The following is a 20,215-nucleotide window of genomic DNA, read 5'->3' on the forward strand; positions in this document are numbered from 1 at the left end:
CTGTTGAGGGAAATTTGTTCCTTTACTCAGGAAGTAACTAGAAAAGGCAAGGAAAATTAGACATTCCACACTGATGGATACCTTTTATAACAGGTATTATTATTAGGCAAGCAATTAGTCATCTTCCAAGGTAACTAGGTACTTCTTTTAAAAGGAATGCTTGCCTTTATATAAACTCAGATAACGTGATTCCAAGCTAGCCTACTGACTGAATCATCAAGCAATTATATGTCCCTCACATGACCTGATAATTAGCTGTCTTCTGAATAGCTCCTCTTCTCCTGAAAATGCACTTTTCCGAATATGTGTCAGGACACAGACTAGGTCTGATACATTTTCTGGAGGAAACTGATATACATATTAAGGAAATTTTATGGCAACTGTATGGAGTAGACCTCTGAAAAAAAGCCCAACCTAAAATCTAGAACTTTCTCCATAAGCAGCTCTGTATTTAAGCACAAGCCATGTCTGCCAAAACATCCATGAGGGGAAATCACCATTATTCCCCGTGTGTGCAGTGCCTTGGAGTCTCAGGTACATTCCAGCATTTGCTGCTGCTGAGAGGATAAGCGATGATTTCACTCCTCAGTCACAGCCCATTTCTGCACTGATCAATTGCTATCCCTTTCATGATGAGCCCAAACACATCCACTGAGCACCTCCCACTCGTCACAGACCCCAGCGTGGCTGCCGGACTTGCCCCCCAGAGGCGGGTGCCAGCAGCCCAGGCTGCAGAGCCAACTGCTCTGTTCTTCGCTGGCCCCATGCTGCAGCAATAGGGCTCCGAGAAGGGAGCCAGAAATCTCATTTCTGAACATCAAACCATCTGCCACCTTCCTGATAATGTTACCAACAAGGAGGTTGATTCCAGCAGCTCTGTCACCTGGTTCCTGGTGGAAGCCATTGAATTACTTTTGACATGTTACTAAACAGCTACAGTCAGTGTAAAAGGTGAGATTTTCTAAGGCAAGTGAAAGAGCTGGATTCCTCCCTTCCGCTGAGTTTGCTAAGAAAACTTAGATTTGTGTGTAACTAGCATGGGCTGAAGTAGAACTGCCTCACTTCAAAAAGTTCAACAACCTCTTAACATTTCAATAACATCTTCACATTTCTCCTGAAAAAAAATGTATTTTTAAATTAATGTTTCACTGAATACATTGCTCATTTTGCCATTTAACCTCCTCCCCCACTAGTTTTGCTACTCTGGTGTCCTTGTATGTTGTTCTTAACTACCATAATAATAAAAAAAAAGCAGCTCAAATTCCTTAAAATCCCTACACTGTCAGAGCAAGGTACATATATGTTTCTGCAAGAATATTACAGGCACTTGTCTGCATTTCAGATATTACTAAGTAGCATTTAACAAAGGCTCTTCAAATACTGAATTTCTTAAGAAGAATTACAAACAAAAAGTTTGATCAAACTGAGAGGAAAAAAAGTACCTCTGTAGGGGAAATCACAATTTTTATTTACCCTGCAGAACCATAGGTAATCAGTTTTCCAGTACTGGTATCTTTCATTGGAAATTAAGTTTTAATTTTCAAACTAGATATGCAGTTATTGAAAGTGATATGCACTTTTTGAAAGTGACACATTCATTCCCTAACTTATAAGAATAGAGGCAAACTACACAGGCTTTGGTGAATAAAATTAAGTGATTTAGAGTTTCCCCAATGTGGCATAACAGAAGAGATTCAAATAAAGCAAGCATGAATTTTTCTGAAAACAAGGCTAGCCTGCGGGGAAAAAAGGCCTAATTACCTAAGTAGTGCCACAAAATTCAAGCAAACATTTATACTGCAAAACCAGAACCAGTTTACCAACAGAAATCTATTCAAAGTAGCAATAATCACCTGTAGAAGTACGAGCACCCCCTGACTGTGTTGTGAGTAAAGTGTTCCTGAGTCTTCTCATTTCCAAAGTCCTCCAATGGGTCTGACCACAGGATGTCACACATAGGTCCATATGCAGGTGGTTCCTTGAATCGATCTAACTAAGAAAAATAGGAGACAAAGAAATACTAACTTCTTTCAACTATGTATCACAGAAACATTGAAGCAAAACTACTATTTTTCACTCAGTGAGCAGGCGAACAAGAGACTCATAGCAATCTGTTCTTCAGGTTTAAAGCAATGAAGTTTGAGTAACGGCACAACACTCCTTGCAAACATTGATGGGGATAGAAGGAACAGATAGAACTGAAAATTAAGAAATACAGTGGATTCCCCTTCTACATGAATTTTTGTTTGCTTTGTTTTTTGTCTTTCTACTGGTTTTTGCAAGCATTCCAGTGGACAAGGGAGAATATAGTATTTCTGTATTTCATGATTTTTCAAACCTTAGAACATTCATTCATGTAAGTGGGACACCTCCAGAAAATATAGTAGTTATTTCAAAGCAAGTTTGCATTTAGATTTATGTACATTTTCACAAAAAATTGTATCTAAATATCAAGACAATATCTCTGTGTTACAGCACCTTGGCATGACATTCCTGTTGCTCCTGTAACCTCAACCCTAATTAAGAAGCTAAAAGCTTCTCTTTTTGGTCTTCCTATGGTTATTTAAAACTTCAAATTACATAGAATCATACCACAAACAAGATAAAGCATGGCAAAATAATGAAATAATAAAAATCAGTATTCTCCTGCAAGAACTCTTTAATATAAAAACATCATGTGTTATCTCAAGAATTCTTTCATATAACAACAGCCCTGTTAAGATAGTGTATGAATAAGGCTTGCAGTCTGAAATATTCTCTATTTTGACCAGAAAGATCAAGCAATGATTCAGTAGCTAGTTGATACCTTCTCCCCTCAAAAAAAAAAAAAAAAAATTCAAAGAGAACAAATTGGTTTTGTAAGTTTTCAACACTCAAAGTTTAATAAGAGACCTCTACAATTTTACCTTTGCATTCTTGTCTTGACATATTCACAGCATATCTACACTTCTTATTTCAGCCCTCTCCGATTAATGCTTATGTAATTACAATTCATTTAAATTAAACAAAAATTCATAAATATGCAAACCCAATTTCTGCTGATTGCCAAAGATAAATAAACCTACTGGGTTGGGCAGGGGGAAGTGAAGGTGTTAATGAACCTAATCTAGAATCTGAGAGCTAAACAACTTTACTCCGCCATTATGCTGTTGCAGAGCTAGCTAATTTTTACGCAGAGTTATTTTTGTTTACTGAGATAGCGAACCTTTACCTCAGAAACAAAACTTTGCATTCAGTAAATTTTTCAAGTGCAGTTATTACCTTAAGCTAATTGCTTTTAAGCCAAAACATGTAATTACTGGCTCAATTTGGGTTTTTCTTAAACTATATTCATTTCTTAGTTGACTACAAATTAACCTCAAAATATCAATTACCTTTTACTAACTTGAAAGCTCAGAAATAGATAACCATGTTTGCAAGTCTCAGAGAGCAAACAAAAAGTTTGTTGGTTTTTTTTTCTGGGAACACTAAGAATGAGTGGTTTAAATATCTCTTCTTAGAAATATCTATCAATTGAGATCTCTTTTACAAAAATTAATCCTTGATAACATGCAATAACAATGGATTATGTGATGAAGCTGTTTGACATTGTTCTCTGAACTTCCATGAGATTTCTGAGAAACTTTTCAGAACATAAGGGTACAAGCATGAACTTATTAAGCCTCAATTAGACCATCTGCTGGGCACTCAAATGCAGAACTATTAAAAATATGGTGGGACCTATTGAGAATGAAGCTCTTGACTATTTAAAAAAATACCAACTATATTCATTGCAATCATATGAGCCTCTTCTGTTACATCTTTGTATATTGTGAGGCTCTTCTAGAGCTCTTTTCTATCTTCTCCAAGAAAGCACAGAACACTTAACGAAGAGTTGTCAGATGGGGCTTACATTGTGCTAATAAGTAATACCTCAAAGACTTACTTTTCTGATGTCATCTAAGGTGTTGATCTCCGGAGACAAGCCACCATGTACACACAGGAATTGTTGGTTCATCAGAGCAGCCAAAGGAAGGCAGTCGAAGGCATCCATGCAAGCATCATATACACGTTCTGAATATTTGATTTTACCTTTTAAAAATTAAGATGGTAACAGAAAGCGCCTCTTAATATTTAAGAGGAAAAAGGATTGTGCTTAATATCTCAAACTTTTTCCTCTCACTATTCTATCTGATATTGAGGACTGTACCCAAACTTTTGCTTAATACAAAAAATATCCTCAGGAATCCACTGCTGGAAAAATTCTTCTTCTGAGGTGAAATTAATGATTTTTTTTTCATATTTTCTCTAAGAAACTGTAAATAAACAACTGAATATACCATTACATTCTACCATTTCTATTCAGTATGAAATCTGTAGAGCAAGCCTTAAAACATCTGCTGAATGGTTATCATCATTATCACTCAATATACTCTCTATGAAATAGTCAGAACTTTAGCCCAGTCCCTTATAATTAATTATCTACAGAAATGCCATTAGGAAATGAACGAGGTGGTAGAATGAAGCTGAAATGTTAATTTACCAATATGCATATTAAACTCAGTAAACCATGAAGCCTTTGAGCCAATTAACATTTCCTTTATCCCCAGTGTAAAAAGAAAACACAGACTTATGGCAATAGTTTCATCTCACAGGGAAAAAAAAAGCTTCATTGTGCAGGTAAAGGTCTACATCTAATAAGCTTTTATGTGTCACTGCATCCTTTCTTGCAACATAGAAAGGAATTCATATCAAAAGAGCATCTTGAAAAGTTTAAGTCTATACACAGGATAAAGGTGAAAATGCTATACCTAAAGGAAAAACAAAATAAAAATTCCTTGCATCTTTCTCCTGCTCCATGAGCTGAGGTATTCCTTAAGTAGCAGTCAAGAACCTGTCACAGGTGCCAGGGCTGGTGTGCCAGAAGGTTTTGCCTGCCAGGCTGCTGCTTGGGGCAGCAAACACTCAGCTGCTGCAAGAAGCATCAGCAGCAGTACATGCTTACAGAGAGCATCCAGGCCCAGATGGACCCACAGCAGCTCCAGGATGCTCCCACACTCCAGTATGGGGGGGATCTAAGCCCTTCCATTCCATACCACTGAGAGGTGACTGCCCCCTCAGGGAACAGGGACTGCTATTTAAAATTAATGGCAGTTAACATGAAAAGTACATTAAAATCTACTAATAGTGAACCAGTATAAAATATTTGCAAAATAACTAATTAAGTTGCTGAAAAAGGAGTTAAGACAAGAAAGGTAAGATAGACTTACATTCTTGCTTAAATGTGAAATACTCTGTTAAATGTCTACATTCATGGTTCCCACGAAGTAAAAACAGTGTTTTGGGGTAAAGGATTTTCAAGGCCCACAAGTACAGCACACACTGCGAATCAGAACAAGAAAGAAAATTAGAATTCAAAATTAATGACAGAACAATTTACATTCCCCTCCATCACAAAACCTAACAGAAAAAGTAGAAGTAATCTGTGCAAAGCATTTATTTTCAACTAATTCACTTCATTCTTCATATACTACATTCAAACACTTCTCTGCACTTCAGCCTGGACTGGCTGAAACTGGTGTGGGTATATTCTGTCAGTTTTACACTTTTTGCTGAGTGGCGCCTCCCTGGTTAGCCATGCACTGCCTCCAGCAGCCCCAGCTCTCACCCAGCAATTTCTGTGCATCCCTCTCCACCTGCAAGGTTAGGCAGAAACCTCCTGTGGAAACAATTCCACCGGAAGATCTGCATTTCCTGGCTTAAGGAAAATCTGCCTCAGAACAATTTAACTCACACTTCAGGAAACACCTCAGCTTCCAGAATTACATAGTTTTTACATGAAAGCTTGTTAATTTTTCACTTAACATTGTTCCCTACACACAACTGGAGTAAAAAGATCCACAAAGCTCTTGCATTAAATGAAGATACTACAAAGCTTTTATAATGCCTTTTCTTTTTGCTGAAGATTTCTATTTGAGATGACATGTCTTCTAAACGTTAAAAAAAAAAAGACATGGAGAGGCTAAGCTCTGCTAAAACCTCTCTAAACCACCCAATTAAAAATATTTGTTTTGAAAACAAACTCACAGCTCTAGGAAGGTTGATGGAAATAAGACCCATTCATCCCATGAGATGAGTCCACTGCCTGCAAGTACATTGTACAGGCCACAATGTCCTCTCAAAAACTAGAAAGCTAGAAACACTGTCTGAATGGTTTTTCCTCCAACTTTTCATTTCTTATATAACCATGAACTGCAGAAATGCTGCACAAGAAACAAAAAAAACCCTTTTATTTACAACTACTTTCTAACACTCCCCCTTTGTTCCACTGGGAAAAAATCCTTTCATTTAGCTTAATAATCAATAGATTGGAAATTCAGAATGTACTCTATAGTTTCACATTAGAACAACATCAGCGTTGCTGTCAATGCAATGCCTCTACATTACAGTGTGAACTCCCTTCTACAATTCAGTGTCTTGAAAAACAGCTGAATAATAACTTTAATCATCTCAACATGTAGATTTCAGCTCCCTTGTTTGTTACGCAGTCAACTTATAAGAAAAACAGGAAAAGATTAAGGAATTCAACATATTAATGTTTGCGCTGACACTATCCACAGGTAATCACACAGCAACAGGAATTTTAGACTACTACTCGTTGCCTTGAATTTATTACATGTAAACATCTGAATGCTGTATCTGTCCTTTATCTGTAATTTCTGTTCTTCTACTCAAAGGGTCTACAGACAGAGGAAAACAGCAAAAATACAGGCAGTATACTTGAGGAATTGTAAAACTAATTCTCCCCCGTGGAAACACACGGGAGGCCTCCCAGCTCATGCCAATTCTTCTGCCTCCCTGGCGCTATTGCCACTGCAGGAAGCGAGAAGAGATGTCAGAATGCCAGGGAAATCATGTAATGTAATCCAGCATGGAATTATGGTGTCAGGTCACAGGAATCATCTGTTGTGGCCCAAAACAACCACAAAGGGTGTGGGTGGAGAAAGTCTTCTGTGTGAACTCCGGCAGACTTGGGTTTAAGGGTTTCACTCCAATGGGGCAAGAAACCTGAACTTGTCCATACCACCAGAGCAATTCTCTCTCTCTTTGATGATGACTCCTTCATTCCTCCAAGAATTTCCAGAAGATTCCACTTCAAACTTACTGACACATGCAAAAATTTGATGTAAATGTTGTGAGACAAGAAGTCTAAAGTGACACCCCCATCCACACAAGAAGAGCTACATACTTTCAAGTCATACCCAGGTTACCTCAGAGCTTCTAATCCTGCCAAAACACGGTTAGAAAAGCACGATTCATGATTAGATGAAACAGCATATTTAAAAAAAAAAGTGGTTTACATTGCCCACATAACTAAGTTTTTCATTTTCTTAAAACTCTGGCAAGATTAAATCAAGCACTCCATATTTTAAATATTTTGTCCAGATCTTGAAAGCAGGGAAAATAAGGAGAGATGGAATTTTTGACTTTTTGGCATTAGGTACTTGTTTACAGGTTGATTGTTCTATATTTGCTTATCATAGATTTATATTTTCTTTTTTTTCCCAAAGCTTCCTTTGAAGTACTCATGAGAACCAGAGAGAAAATAACAGAGAGTAAATACAATCTAGAAAGTTCTATTTCTCTGCCACTATTCAAGCAGCATAAGCCCACTATGAATAGTGTTTTTGAACACAAATGAACATTTTATGTTGTTTTCAGCAGTACTATATCAAAGGTTTTTTTTGTTTAGATTCCTTTAATTTTCTCCCTTTTCTTTTCAGTAGCTCAGTGAAGTAGTAAATAAGAACTAATTAGAGGATTTTTTTTTTTCCATGCAAACTAAAGAGCAAATACGAGGACAATGATTTTCATGGCTTTTCAGCTTACAGTCATTTACATACAAAAAAACTTTATGTCCAAACAACAAATCATGAGCAAACATTCCGGTTTTGATTTTTTCCTACCTGTGCTTTGCATATCATTACTCTTACTGAAATCAAAATATTTATGATAAATTGCTCTTGTTGAAAATCCGACTGCTTCCCTGTTGTAAAATTTTAAAATACCTTTCTTCCTTCAACATTTTCATTAAGAACAGACTAAACATCAGCTCTGCTGTAACTCTATGCAAATCATACAGCGGGGTCTTTGTGATCTAGACATCTGTAAGGTATTTTTGCCTGTTTCATTTCAACCTATCAAAACCCCTGTATTTTTTATACATATATATGTATCTAAGAAGTTACAGTTCTTAACTGAGGACCCTCAAACCCATCTTACTTGTTTAGTGTCTTTCAGCTGTTGAAATAGCAGATATGTTAAGTTTCTAACAAAGAGGTAATCTGTTCACCTCCTAGCTCCCAGAGTGCTGTTTTCCTGCTGAGGTTCTGGCAGCCTCAGCTTCAGGAAAGAAAAGGTTTGTGCAATTAAGCACTGTGTAAGCCAAAGGCCCACATTTTCAAAACAGACTTGGGATTTAACTCCACTCAGTTGCATGCTGAATTGGAGCATTTGCACAATTCCACATCTCAGCCCATCCTGGAAAGGAAAACCAAAGGTCCCATGGCTCTTCTATGCATCTCAAGTTATGTGATATTGAAAAATCATCACCATGGCCACAGCATCACAGTGCTCACTTCTGGGTGCTCTGGCACTGGTAGTGCCAGAAAGAAAGAGATGGCTCACTGCCAGTTGTGTGGCTTTGCAGGGGCCACAAAAGATGAACACCCCCTCCAAATGACTGACAGCACTGGACACTACTTAGCAGATGAAATAAAGTGTGAGTAAGTGTGAGGTAATTCATACTTGAAAGGATAATTTAAGCCACACATTGCTAAGGTCTCTACTGATGCTCTGTGACCTGTGGAACTGACATAGCTCCTGCACTTTCTAACACACACCACACCTAAATATAAAAATTGCGTGACTGTAGGTGCACTGAAATAATGATACCATCACAACAACATCTAGTACAGATCCGCTTCCTAAAATGGAGTAACCATCCCAACGGAAACCATGTACCTTTTTAAACACACAGCTGCATTCACGCTACTGAGATATTTATTACAGCATGATTTCAGAGAAAATAAAGATACATTGCAGCTGTAACCAGAATACTCGCATGAGATGCAACTTACTGCCATTTCTGAACTACTACCCTTGAGCACAAAGAAAATTATGAACACTACTGCAAATAAAGAAAAAGTCATATTGTCTTCACTACAAGTAGGATTTCAGCACAATCGCAATATACTGTTTGCTAATGTTTAGACCACATTACTCCCATTTCAGCCTTTAAAAAGAGTTAAAAAATATCCAAAAAGAAGTACCTCTTTTTCAACCAAAAAGTGACTAGGAAATTATTTTTTGTAAATGTTCCTATAATTCTTATAGCTAGTACTTTCTAGACAGATCTGGCTCCTAACTCTCCTTTTTGGGATCCTGTGTCTAGGCTCAAGCTGTTCTCTGAGAAGATGAGTCCCATGGAGAGATGGTATCAGTGCAGGGGAAACTGTACCATCACATGTTCTTCCCCTGCAGCCAAAAGGGGTTCTTGGCATGCTGGGGACTCACACTGGGAACAGCTGGCACAGGACCAGTCAAGCTGCAAGGACGGCCCTGACACAAACAGATGTTCCAGTCCGGGAATCTAATACATATAAAAATAATCTTAATTTTGCTGAGTTACTGAATATTCATAGCTCTGAGGAGTAATGCCATACAAAAACGAGATCTCACAAGATGCAAATTGCTGCTATGAAGAAAGATATTTTCTACTGGTCTGCAGAAGAAAAGGGCAAAGAAATTCAGGATAATTAAAGTCCTAGAATTTTCTTTGCTTTAAGAGAACTGAAAAAAACTATTGATTTCACTGGTGAAGTATTATTCCTGACCAGCCCAAATTATTTTAAATCAAGTTGTTTACTGGAAAACATTAACACACTACAGTAACAGACGATGCTGAAAGGTGTTTATTCTTCCAATGGGGTCCTCAAAAGTTCACAGAGACTTGACAGATAATAAACACACAACTTCATCAACATTGAATTCACCCACCATTTATAACATAAATTTATTTAAGTGTAATTCTTTTCTTGGGAGACACCATTTAATTTCCAACAGTTCACCGAGTTCAGAATCATCTCAAGCGCCAGATGCTTTTTTAAATTCATGTAAGGTCCAGTGGTCAAATTCCAGACTCACTCCAAACACCTCAGTTTGTTCTTGCTGGAAATACCACAACACCAGTTTCACCTTCTGCAAAGTCAGACTCTGCATTCAAGAAGGGAAATGTATTCATGTTCTAAACCTTAAAACAACTCCACTTTTGTTAATTTTGAACATTGGTTCAATTCTCCATATTTTAACTCTTTCCTCTGCCGAAAATGATCACTACATACCTTATAATGGTCAAGTGACATATAAGATGGTATGTTGTTATATGGTATTTAACCAAGAAAATAATTCCAACAGTTGATTTACATATTACGATTATTAACGCACTATAGTTGGTTTTACTCTGTAATTTTCCTAAGACTGTGATGAAAAATAGTCTATATGTACACTGCTCCCTACACTGCACAGCATTTGTCTGCTTTTCAAAAAAGAGTTTTCAGACTCAGGTAAAGAGATTAGTCATTCTCCCTTACAACCTATTCCTGCAGAACCACTTAGGCTCTAACTATTCCTTACATTTAAAAATAGCCCTCTGTTTTGATCATTTGGGTTTCTACTCTCCATAACCATAAAACTTATTTGAAAGTGAAAACTAAGGAGTTTCTTCTACTCTGGAGTCAATCCCCTCAAACAGTGCACAAGCACAAGAGGGGAATGTTATCAGTTATATAGCCAAGTAAACTAATGTACTGTATTAAATTGCAGAAATTTGTTATTTTAAGTGAAGAAATGCCCAAGCTCTGCCAAAAGGTCAAACTGAAAAGAGAATGCAGATATAGAATAAAGATTCCGTCTGTGCTAAGAAACTTTGTTTCATTCTACCTACAACTTGACATTTTTTAATTTTACCTGTTGTAACGTTTCAATCAGTCTCTCATCCTTTGACTCATTGCTTAGAGCTAATATAAAAAACACAAAATACGCATCCCCCTTCAAGCAGTGAAGCTAACACCAGTAAAAATGGAGCATGCGCATGAAGAATTGAGCCCTTGGATCAAAAGTTCCATAGAGCAAGGACCAACATTTCTGCTGAGTGCCTTATACAAATACTTTTTTTTCCCTATGAATTATCAAATGCCTTCCACCTACCTTATGCAATTTTTTTCTCAGTTCTTAATGATAATAGCTTGCATTATGTAGTACCTTTCATCCAGAAGAATCCCAAATGCTTTGCAGCCCACAGAGAAGGATTATCTCGCCCACTATCAGAACTCAGCTCGGTCTAAGCTCAATGGTGTCACTTTTACACTAGAGATCACACAGCAATCAAAGGGAATGTTTTTAAAGCTTGTATTACTCATGATTAGTACCTTGGACCAGCCACATAATTCTTTTGGAAAGACCCCAGAACTGCAATAGTCTCCTGTCTCCATAGCAGAAAGGGGAGCCAGCAAATGGATGGAAGAAAGATCAGTATGTGATTGGTGTGGTAGAAATATGAACTCAGGCTAGGACTGTTTACCAGCATGACTTCCCCAGCACAAAGTACTGACAAAAGTTGGTGCCTGACCTATGTACTTAGATTCCCTTCTCCACCAGAAACATCTTCCCTCTCTAAATGCCAAGTTGCATTCTTCACAATTTTCCTTTCCTTGTCACTACTTATTGTGCTGAGTTCATGCCTGAATGCATAGCTCTATATCCAAATACACTTACGAAACAGAAACTTGACTTTCCTTTTGAAGATATCCTTTAATCAAAGTGACAGGTGGGGAAAATCAGTTATGTGACCAAAAAAAAGTAGTGATTTGAGAACCTAACTTAAAAAAGAAATAATATAAGTGACAGCTGAGATATTTCCTTGGCACTGGCTTCCAGTGAAAAAGCAATGCTCCTGAATGGAAAAACTTAATTTGGAATACAATTTGCTAAGTATGTATGCACAGGTTGCTAAATGAGAGATTTTAAGGAGATTATTGCCTATACATAGGCTGTTTTCTTTGTTTCATATGGCTTGCTATTTCTTTAATTGGTAATAGCCCTGGAACAGATTTTGGTAAACTGTCAGAGAAGCACTTGAAAGCTGCTCTATTTCTTTTATTAAAAGCCTATGTATATAGAAGTGAAGAAAAAACTTTCCTCTTCCAGACACATCTTGTCTCAATCAAAGACTGCAGGAGATATGAATGAGGTTATCACAACTCAAAAATGGTAGTTCAAGACACAACTGCACAATGGTTTAAGTCTGGGAAGCTCTTCCTGCTCCTCCTTCCCAACCCTCCCCAAGCAATCCAGCATAGTAATCCACAGCAGTGATTTCACTCGCAGCTCATTTGAAATGAAGTTTTAAAATGAACTAATAAAGCAGAAGTAGTTTCACTGAATTTAATTGTTCAGAAACTTCTTACTTTAAACATAACACTGGCAAGATAATACACTGATCTGTTTTCCATACACATAAACAATGCAGCTACTTGGCCATACCAATATGGCAACAGTGTACTTTCAATGTGGGATGAGGAATGAAAGAGCAGTGGATGTGTTCTCACGTGACACCATCCGATCTAGTCAGACACACAGACATGTATCATAGGATCTATATTGCTTACAACAGGTAATGGGCATTCTGCCCTGACTTGGAGTTCAAGTCTGAACTTCTCACAGAAACAGTCAAGCTGTAGATCAAGAGCTCAGCAAGGGTTTCTGATTGACTGTTCAATGTCTAGATCAGCTATAATCTGGATAAACAAATCCACATCAGGTTTTATTCAATAGTTGTGCACTTCATCTTGCCAGTTTGTAAAATCAAGCAATAACAAAGGATAGAATAAAACATCTAGCTTGTTTTACGAGCACTGGAACACAGGATTTGGGCTTTGTATTTGACTCACTTCTAGTCAAAGCTGGCAGGTTGGATGGGACACTTTCTTTCACAAACCAGCTAAAGAGGCCATTTGACCTCCACATTCTATGGCCCCACCTGGAGACTACACCAGGTCTCAGCACCACCAACAGGGCACTTGTGCATCACTTCACTGTGGATTCAAGTGCTGCATCAAAAGCCAGAGATCATGCACTCCTTCATGCCATATCTTAAAAGAACTTACTCATTCTCTCCAGCACAGCATGCTGTGTGCTGGCTTTTTGTCCCATTTACCTCTCATCTAGTTCTTCCATTCTCCTAAAATTTCACATCCAGGAAACTCAGATCAAATAAACCTAAAAGTCAAACTAAACTACAGGTCATGGGTTAGATTTTTCTTTTAAGTCTCTTTTCTAATAGATCACATCTACTCAGGCTATTTAACTTTTGCAAGCTGCAGAGCATGCTGTCTTTTGTGCAATATTTAGATGGCCACTAGTTAGCACCATTCTGTGTCAGCTTTCCAGCACAGATATAGTGGGATTTCGCTGCATTCCAAGCAACCTTTATAAAAACACCACCAGCAACATTAACATAGTATTTGTGAAGAGCCTCAGTATTCCTGAGCTAGTTAAGATATGATGGTAAATATACAAAATATGCTGCAAGAAATTTTGCACCCAAACCCAGAAATTAGAAACTTACTTCAATGCTGAAGTACCCTCTGTCCACGTAGTCCCCCAGGAAGAGGTACCGCGTGTTGGCAGGAGAACCTCCCACTTCAAACAGTTTCATCAAGTCAAAGAACTGACCATGGATGTCTCCACAAACTAGAACAGAAGAGGAGCAATATTTAGAATTCACCATGCAAAAATCATCTTAGGTACACACAATACAAAGTCCCTGTGTTGCAAGATGTGTTATGACAATTTGTGCATCATTCACCAGTTAAACAGCAGCTGAGCACTGGCAGCTGCTCAGCAGAAGCTAATGTACATCCATATATGTGTGTGCAGAAGGCTACCAAGTAACTAAAGGAGAGCCATCAGGTAAATCTGGTCTATAATTATTTTCATACATATCTGTCCATTCCTGGTACTGCCACCAGAGCACACAATACTGTCAACAGCAGTAAGACAAGTCAAAGAAAAAAGCAATATGTACAAGAAAGGTTACTCTTTCTTTTAAAATTACTCCTCTATTCTTCCTAGTCTTAAACCCAAAGGAACAGCAACGGGCTTTCCATAAAATGCAAAGCACACCTGTCCTCTGTATGCCTGGTTAAACTGACACGTTTCTGACTTCTGCTGTCAGAACAGAAAAACATCCTGCTTGCTTTCCCAAACCATGCCTTACACATGAGGACACTGGTGTTTCACACTTTAGCCTCTACCCCTTTGTTTAATCTCCTAAAATTATGATTTGTTCACCTTCATTGCAATGAAGTCAATCTAAGAGGCTGGCTCCTTAGAGCAGCCCAAATAAACATGACAGACCAAGTACAAGTGACATGCAGCCTGGGCTAGGCAGGGATGTCTCTGTCTGTGCCTTCAGGGCAAAAGTTTGGCTCTGCTCTCTTGTGAAACTTTAAACTCTTTGGTGGGTGATTTCAAGCATCTGCAGGAAGGCAGGCAATGCTTTTGGAGAACCTCATGGATGCCTAAGAGTGCAGTATCAAAATCTGCTTTGTTTCTTCTACTCAAAAGAGAACTTCCCCCACACACATCCCATTAAGGGTCAAACCCGGAGATTTTATGGCAATGATCCTTAACCAAGGTGATGTTAGTAGCCCTGATTGGCACTGAGGTCAGTTTAAACTGGCCCTTCAGTGACTCAAAAAAATCTCATTTTCACACTCTAATGGTGATTTTGAAGTAACTGAAGAAAACCAAGGGTCCAAGACAGGCCTTATAGTGCAGCAGCTGCCCACCTTAAGAAAAATTCAGATGCTCTCTTTCAGGTAATGGCTTTGTTCCACTGCAGAAAAGCAAACTGCACATTTGTCAGCATGCCATGGAGAAGCTGAACTCACAACTCCATATAGATACAAAAGGACTATATACAACAGCTGCAACACCAAATCCAACAAACTCCCAGTGCAAAGTGTTCATATGCTATTGTCTTTCATCTCAGTCAAGTTGACACTATAGTTTTTATACTTGTATCACTTTTCCCTGAATGAATAAACTAAGATCCATATAATGTCATTCCATCAAGAAAAACTAAATACAACAGCCAGAAAAACTCCCCATCGAAACCAAACCAACCAACCACCCCCTCTGGGTACAGAAAAAACCCACTGATATCTCAGTCACTGCTTTCGTGAATATTGATGTGAAATTGGTGACAATTCATGATTCCGGGCTAGCTGACCATTCTTCTGTGATTGTAACATATTTTCCCCATAAAATAGATAAATTATTTTATCACCACACTGTGATACACTGTATAATCTTTTTACTAGTTGATTCCCCACTGTGAGTTTCAGATGACAACTTTCATACTAAAAGCCATCAACAATTACAATTTCAACCTAAGAATAATATCTGCCATTAATTATGCAAAATAAATACTATTTAAATCCCCAAGTGGTATGACACCACCACTGTTTCTCTTAAAAAAATGTTTGTACCCCGAAGGAAATTTTTTGGTAACATCTTTATTTGAACACATTAGTCTACCAAACCAATACACATTTCTTGACTGCACTCCTCTGCATGGACACTGTGGGAAGATTAAAAACACGTGTCGTAATTTGATGGCCAGGCAATCTGCTCTCCTAACTTGCAGCAGAAAAGCTTTTAGTTACATAACTGTACAGCTCTACCAATTATCGCCCGCCCCCATTTGCTCCAACTGCAAAAAACCTGAAGTTGAACAAGACTTACAGATTTTAAAATGGATTTAACTATTTTACTTTCACTTAAAGCACAAAGAAACTAGACCTTTTTTTTTCTTTTGATATGCAGATGTGTGTGAATAGGTAAATACACTGGGCCCATTACAGAGAAACTACAAAGTTTAGAATGCTTTCTGCAAGGATCTGCATGTCCCTGAATTTGTCACAAGTCAGAAAAGCAGTGTGCAAATAAGTGAACAGGACAGAAATAACAAGTGTAAAGCTCTGCAATCCCACAAGTTGCAGAAGTCTGAATTGGTCTCAAAAACGGGTACTTGATGGGTATTCTAGGCACTTTGCACAGAGCAGCCTACTTCTTTTATACTTAGCAATAGATGCTGAAATGTATCCAGGAAAAACAAAACACAATCCCCAACCAAAGATGGAAAGCTGAAAAGTCCAGCACTCAAAACTAACCTTGTCAACTGAAGTAGTTCCAAAAGAGAAGCTTAAAATCAGCAGGTAAAAGCAGAGGGAGGAAGATGCTCAACATCAGAGTTAGCACTGAGGTTTAATTTATTATGGCCAAATCCCAGAGTTCCTACTAGAAAATGACAATGTTACATACAGTTAATCCAATTAGTATTTTGCCTGGAATAGGATGGAGTATCTTAGAGACTTCACACTTTCCAGGTTTGCATGTATAGACTTGAAATGTCCTTGTAATATAAAACCCATATACTCATATTCTGATGAATAGCCTGATTTACAAATTAATTAAAGGGGCAATTCTGCATGCATACACTACTATGCTCCCTTCATCATTTGAAAAGAACTGCAACTGTTTCTAAAGCTATGGTTCTGCCACCTTTCTTTTCCAATTCTAAATTCCTATGAACTTCAGATCTGGAAGATCTCCCAGGCTGTTGAATCAATGCTTTATCTTTCATTAGGTGGGGGCAAAAGAGATCCAGCATTACATTTCCATTCATAAAGGCAAAAACATCCACCAGCCTATAACTCTGCTATAGTCTCATGTGCAGCTTCATATTACTAAGAAAAAACTTGCAGCACTGTCTCACCAAGAGCCCACAGGAGAGGTTCCAAATCCACTCCACACTCCTAAGACCACTACCTTCATCCTTCTTGTTACAGGAAAAAAAATAATTAAAAGCACACTAGTTATTATATATTCAGTTTACTCTCTTACAAGCATTAGCACTGAATCTGTTAATTTTGCCAGACACATCCTGTTTTGTTACGCCTGCACAGGCCCTCTTTTGGTACTGGAGCTCTTACTATTAAACAACACATGCAAAGAGGTATGAACATTCTGTCATCAACCAATAACAAAAAAAATCCCCAGCACAGTAAAGCAGGAAATTCAATTTTTAATGAAGATCTCCAGGATCAACATACTTATGGATTTAAACTATGAACACAGGGAACATAAAGCATGGTTTCTATGTGTGCAGGATTAACATTAAAAGCAGTTGTGTTCATATTAAAAAAAAAAAATCCAGAAGGAATTCACATGCTTTCCAACATTACTGATTTCACGGTAATGCCATCAAGTCATGGCCTTTGTACAGTCATTATTTTATAATAACAAAGTAATATGACAGCAATTTTTTCTCCCCTAAGAGGACAGCGCTCCTTAATTTACCCAGTGCTCTTCAACTTCCTTTGTATTCTAAAATTGTCAGCTGGAGAACAACAAAACTTTTTCTACTCACTATTTCCAGAGATCAGTTCAGGCATCAAATTTATTGCTTTAGAATATGTCTATCTTAGCCTGTCAATATCCTACCTAAACTCTCAGGGCAGCAAGCTCCAGAACTGCACAACACACTAGAAATGCTTCAAATGTAAAGAAATGTTTAAGTTATTTGAAACTAATGTCCTGATCTTCAACAAATTAACTGCTAGTACAATCAGAAAGTTTGAGAAACACTGGTTGTTTGTGGACTCCTCAGAAACTGATCTCTGTTGAGGAAGTTTTAAGGGAAGACATGGGCCTCTTCACAAGATTCAAGTTCACAGGACTGCCCTTGCAATTCCTGAGAAATGTTTCTGAGCAGCTTTTTCCACTTGTTATGATAGGCATTTTGATCCACTACACAACCTTTACCTATAGCAGTAGATTTTTTTCCAATTTAACTGCCTACAAAATACCATTTTATTATAAAAATAGAAATTGGATGTAGGGAGACACAGAAGAAATGTTTTTGTCATCCTAATACAAATTAATTTATGTTTCTGATGGCTTCACCGTGAGGATTTTTCTTTGATTTACGTCAAAGGAACAAGCAACACTGAAACAGGAACCACTGATTTCAAGTGGTACTAGCAGTGAAGGAAATTTGAAGCTGAGCAGTGCATTTGCCAGCTTATTTATAGATGACAAAGTGGTATAACAGTGATGTAGAGTACAATGTCTATTGGCACAAATAAGAAAGTCTGTGAATGCTCTTCATATACCTTCCTTCAGATAATTAAATGCTCTTCAGTATGTACAAACTCAGTCCAAGGATTATTCTGTATGGTTTCCCACTCCAAATGGACATTAAGAACAAAATTTATATTCATTATATGAATATATATAATATATATTAATATATTATATTTATATTTACATTAAACACTGTCAATTCAAAAATTTTCTATCTGAAACAGTTTGGATATGCTGCACTTATTTTCTCATTTATCAGATACAAAGTTAATTGGTGTAACATTATAGGCTGACAGTAAAATACAGTTACTGTTTCAAATGAATTTTCATTCCATGTATCACAAGCTTACATTCTCATCTTCAAATGCCATCAGGTATTAGGAGCAGGTATGTAACAGCTCCAGAAGTAACATTTGCAAACTCATACATATATGACAATTACTAACAATCAAGCAAAGATATCTTTTAAACCACTGTGTAGGGAATAATATCCACCACTTGACCACTTGTTCTTTACAGTCACTGAGCTAGGGAAGTTTTTGCACTGAATTCCAAGAGACTGTGCTTGAGCAAAGCAGCACACAATACTAAAAAATCTAAGGGAGGAAAACACCCTATTGAGTTACACTGTAGAATGCAGACTGCAAATCCCAAAGGAGGTTGCTTTGTACAATGTTTTGGAAGCATTTAGCTGCTTACCATTCCATTAGTGAGCACATGCTTCCAAGAGCTTACTGCTTTGCAAAGACACCTGGTACTTACAAAGCCCTACTGACAAAGAAACGATTGCACCATGTAAACCTGCACGTGTCTGAGCAGACTTGTGGCTGGTCATTTGAACAGATCTACAATGGCATGGTAAAGAGGCTGCATGTCCAATGAGAAGTATGCCCTAAACATTTCTCCAGGCAAGTAGTTTGAAGGAATAAAAAGTTACAAAAGGATAAGTGAAGAAGCCAAGTGGGAAGGAGTATTTACAGTAGGCACACAAAGGCAAAGCAAAATCAATTAAACCAACTTCTGTAGCTCAGTTATCAAAGACTGGGCTTCCTCAGAAAACTTGTAAACATGAGGGAAAACAACTACAAGAGCTATATGAATGAAATTCTCATGTGCTTCGAGAACAACTACTGCATTGTTTTTGAAGGGTTCAACTATTAACCATAAGGCTCTGATTTTCCTCAAAATTCAATAAAAAGTCACATATAAGGGTCACATGTCTTCAATTACACAACTTTACAGCTTGAATGAGGTTTGTGTGCAAGTATGTATCTGAGGAGTATTATATATTGCCATAGCAATTTGAAATGTTCAGAACGCCACAGTTTTAGTCAATTTTTTTTTAATCACTAAAGAAAGAGCAATTTTCTTCCTTATTTTCTGGAGAACAACAAGGAAGAAGTACAAAATAAAATAAGAAACTCCAGAAATTTTTATTTGCATCTGCTCACGAAAGGGCAGCTCAAGACACAAAGTCTGTGGTTAAGTTACATACATTGTTTCATTACCATGCAGTTCTGCAGTTTGTGAACTGTTTAAAGAACTTGCAGGTTTCATTACTTACTGAAATTAAGGTCAGAGTCATGTAGACAGCTCACTAAGTAACTCTTCCAAAGAAAACAAGTACAAGACTCAACATAATGGGCTTTAATATAAATGTTTGTTATACTAAGTCTATTGAACAACACAGCTCTATTTCCAAAAGAAGCATGATCTCATTCATATTCATATCTGGTTATCTAATGTGATTATAATAGGCTTTCATCTATCTTTTCCCTTCAATCACTGCATGCAAATTGATGAGTTTATACTACCAGAGTGAACTGGCATTAACAAAACACTTCAATTAGGTATTTTCATAAAGAGGCCTGGTTAACCAAAGATAAATCCAGAAACCACTGACCATACAGGTACAGCAAAGGAAGTCACAAATGAAGCATCAGGGCCACATTTGCCAATGTTA

At 37.6% G+C, this 20,215-nt stretch overlaps 1 protein-coding gene across 2 annotated transcripts in view; it reads right to left on the reverse strand.

The window, feature by feature from the left end:
- PPP3CA (protein phosphatase 3 catalytic subunit alpha) overlaps positions 1-20,215 on the reverse strand; it is a 170,885-nt gene that overhangs the window by 36,508 nt on the left and 114,162 nt on the right. For both annotated transcript variants that reach the window (XM_053941016.1, XM_053941017.1), the window contains exons 3-6: positions 13,667-13,791; positions 5,250-5,361; positions 3,926-4,071; positions 1,854-1,993 (exon numbers count right to left, since the gene is read on the reverse strand). In XM_053941016.1, coding sequence (XP_053796991.1) covers positions 1,854-1,993; positions 3,926-4,071; positions 5,250-5,361; positions 13,667-13,791 — 523 coding nt within the window. The remainder of the gene's footprint in view (positions 1-1,853; positions 1,994-3,925; positions 4,072-5,249; positions 5,362-13,666; positions 13,792-20,215) is intronic.

Source organism: Vidua chalybeata, chromosome 4 (assembly GCF_026979565.1).
Source record: "Vidua chalybeata isolate OUT-0048 chromosome 4, bVidCha1 merged haplotype, whole genome shotgun sequence".
NCBI lineage: Eukaryota > Metazoa > Chordata > Aves > Passeriformes > Viduidae > Vidua > Vidua chalybeata.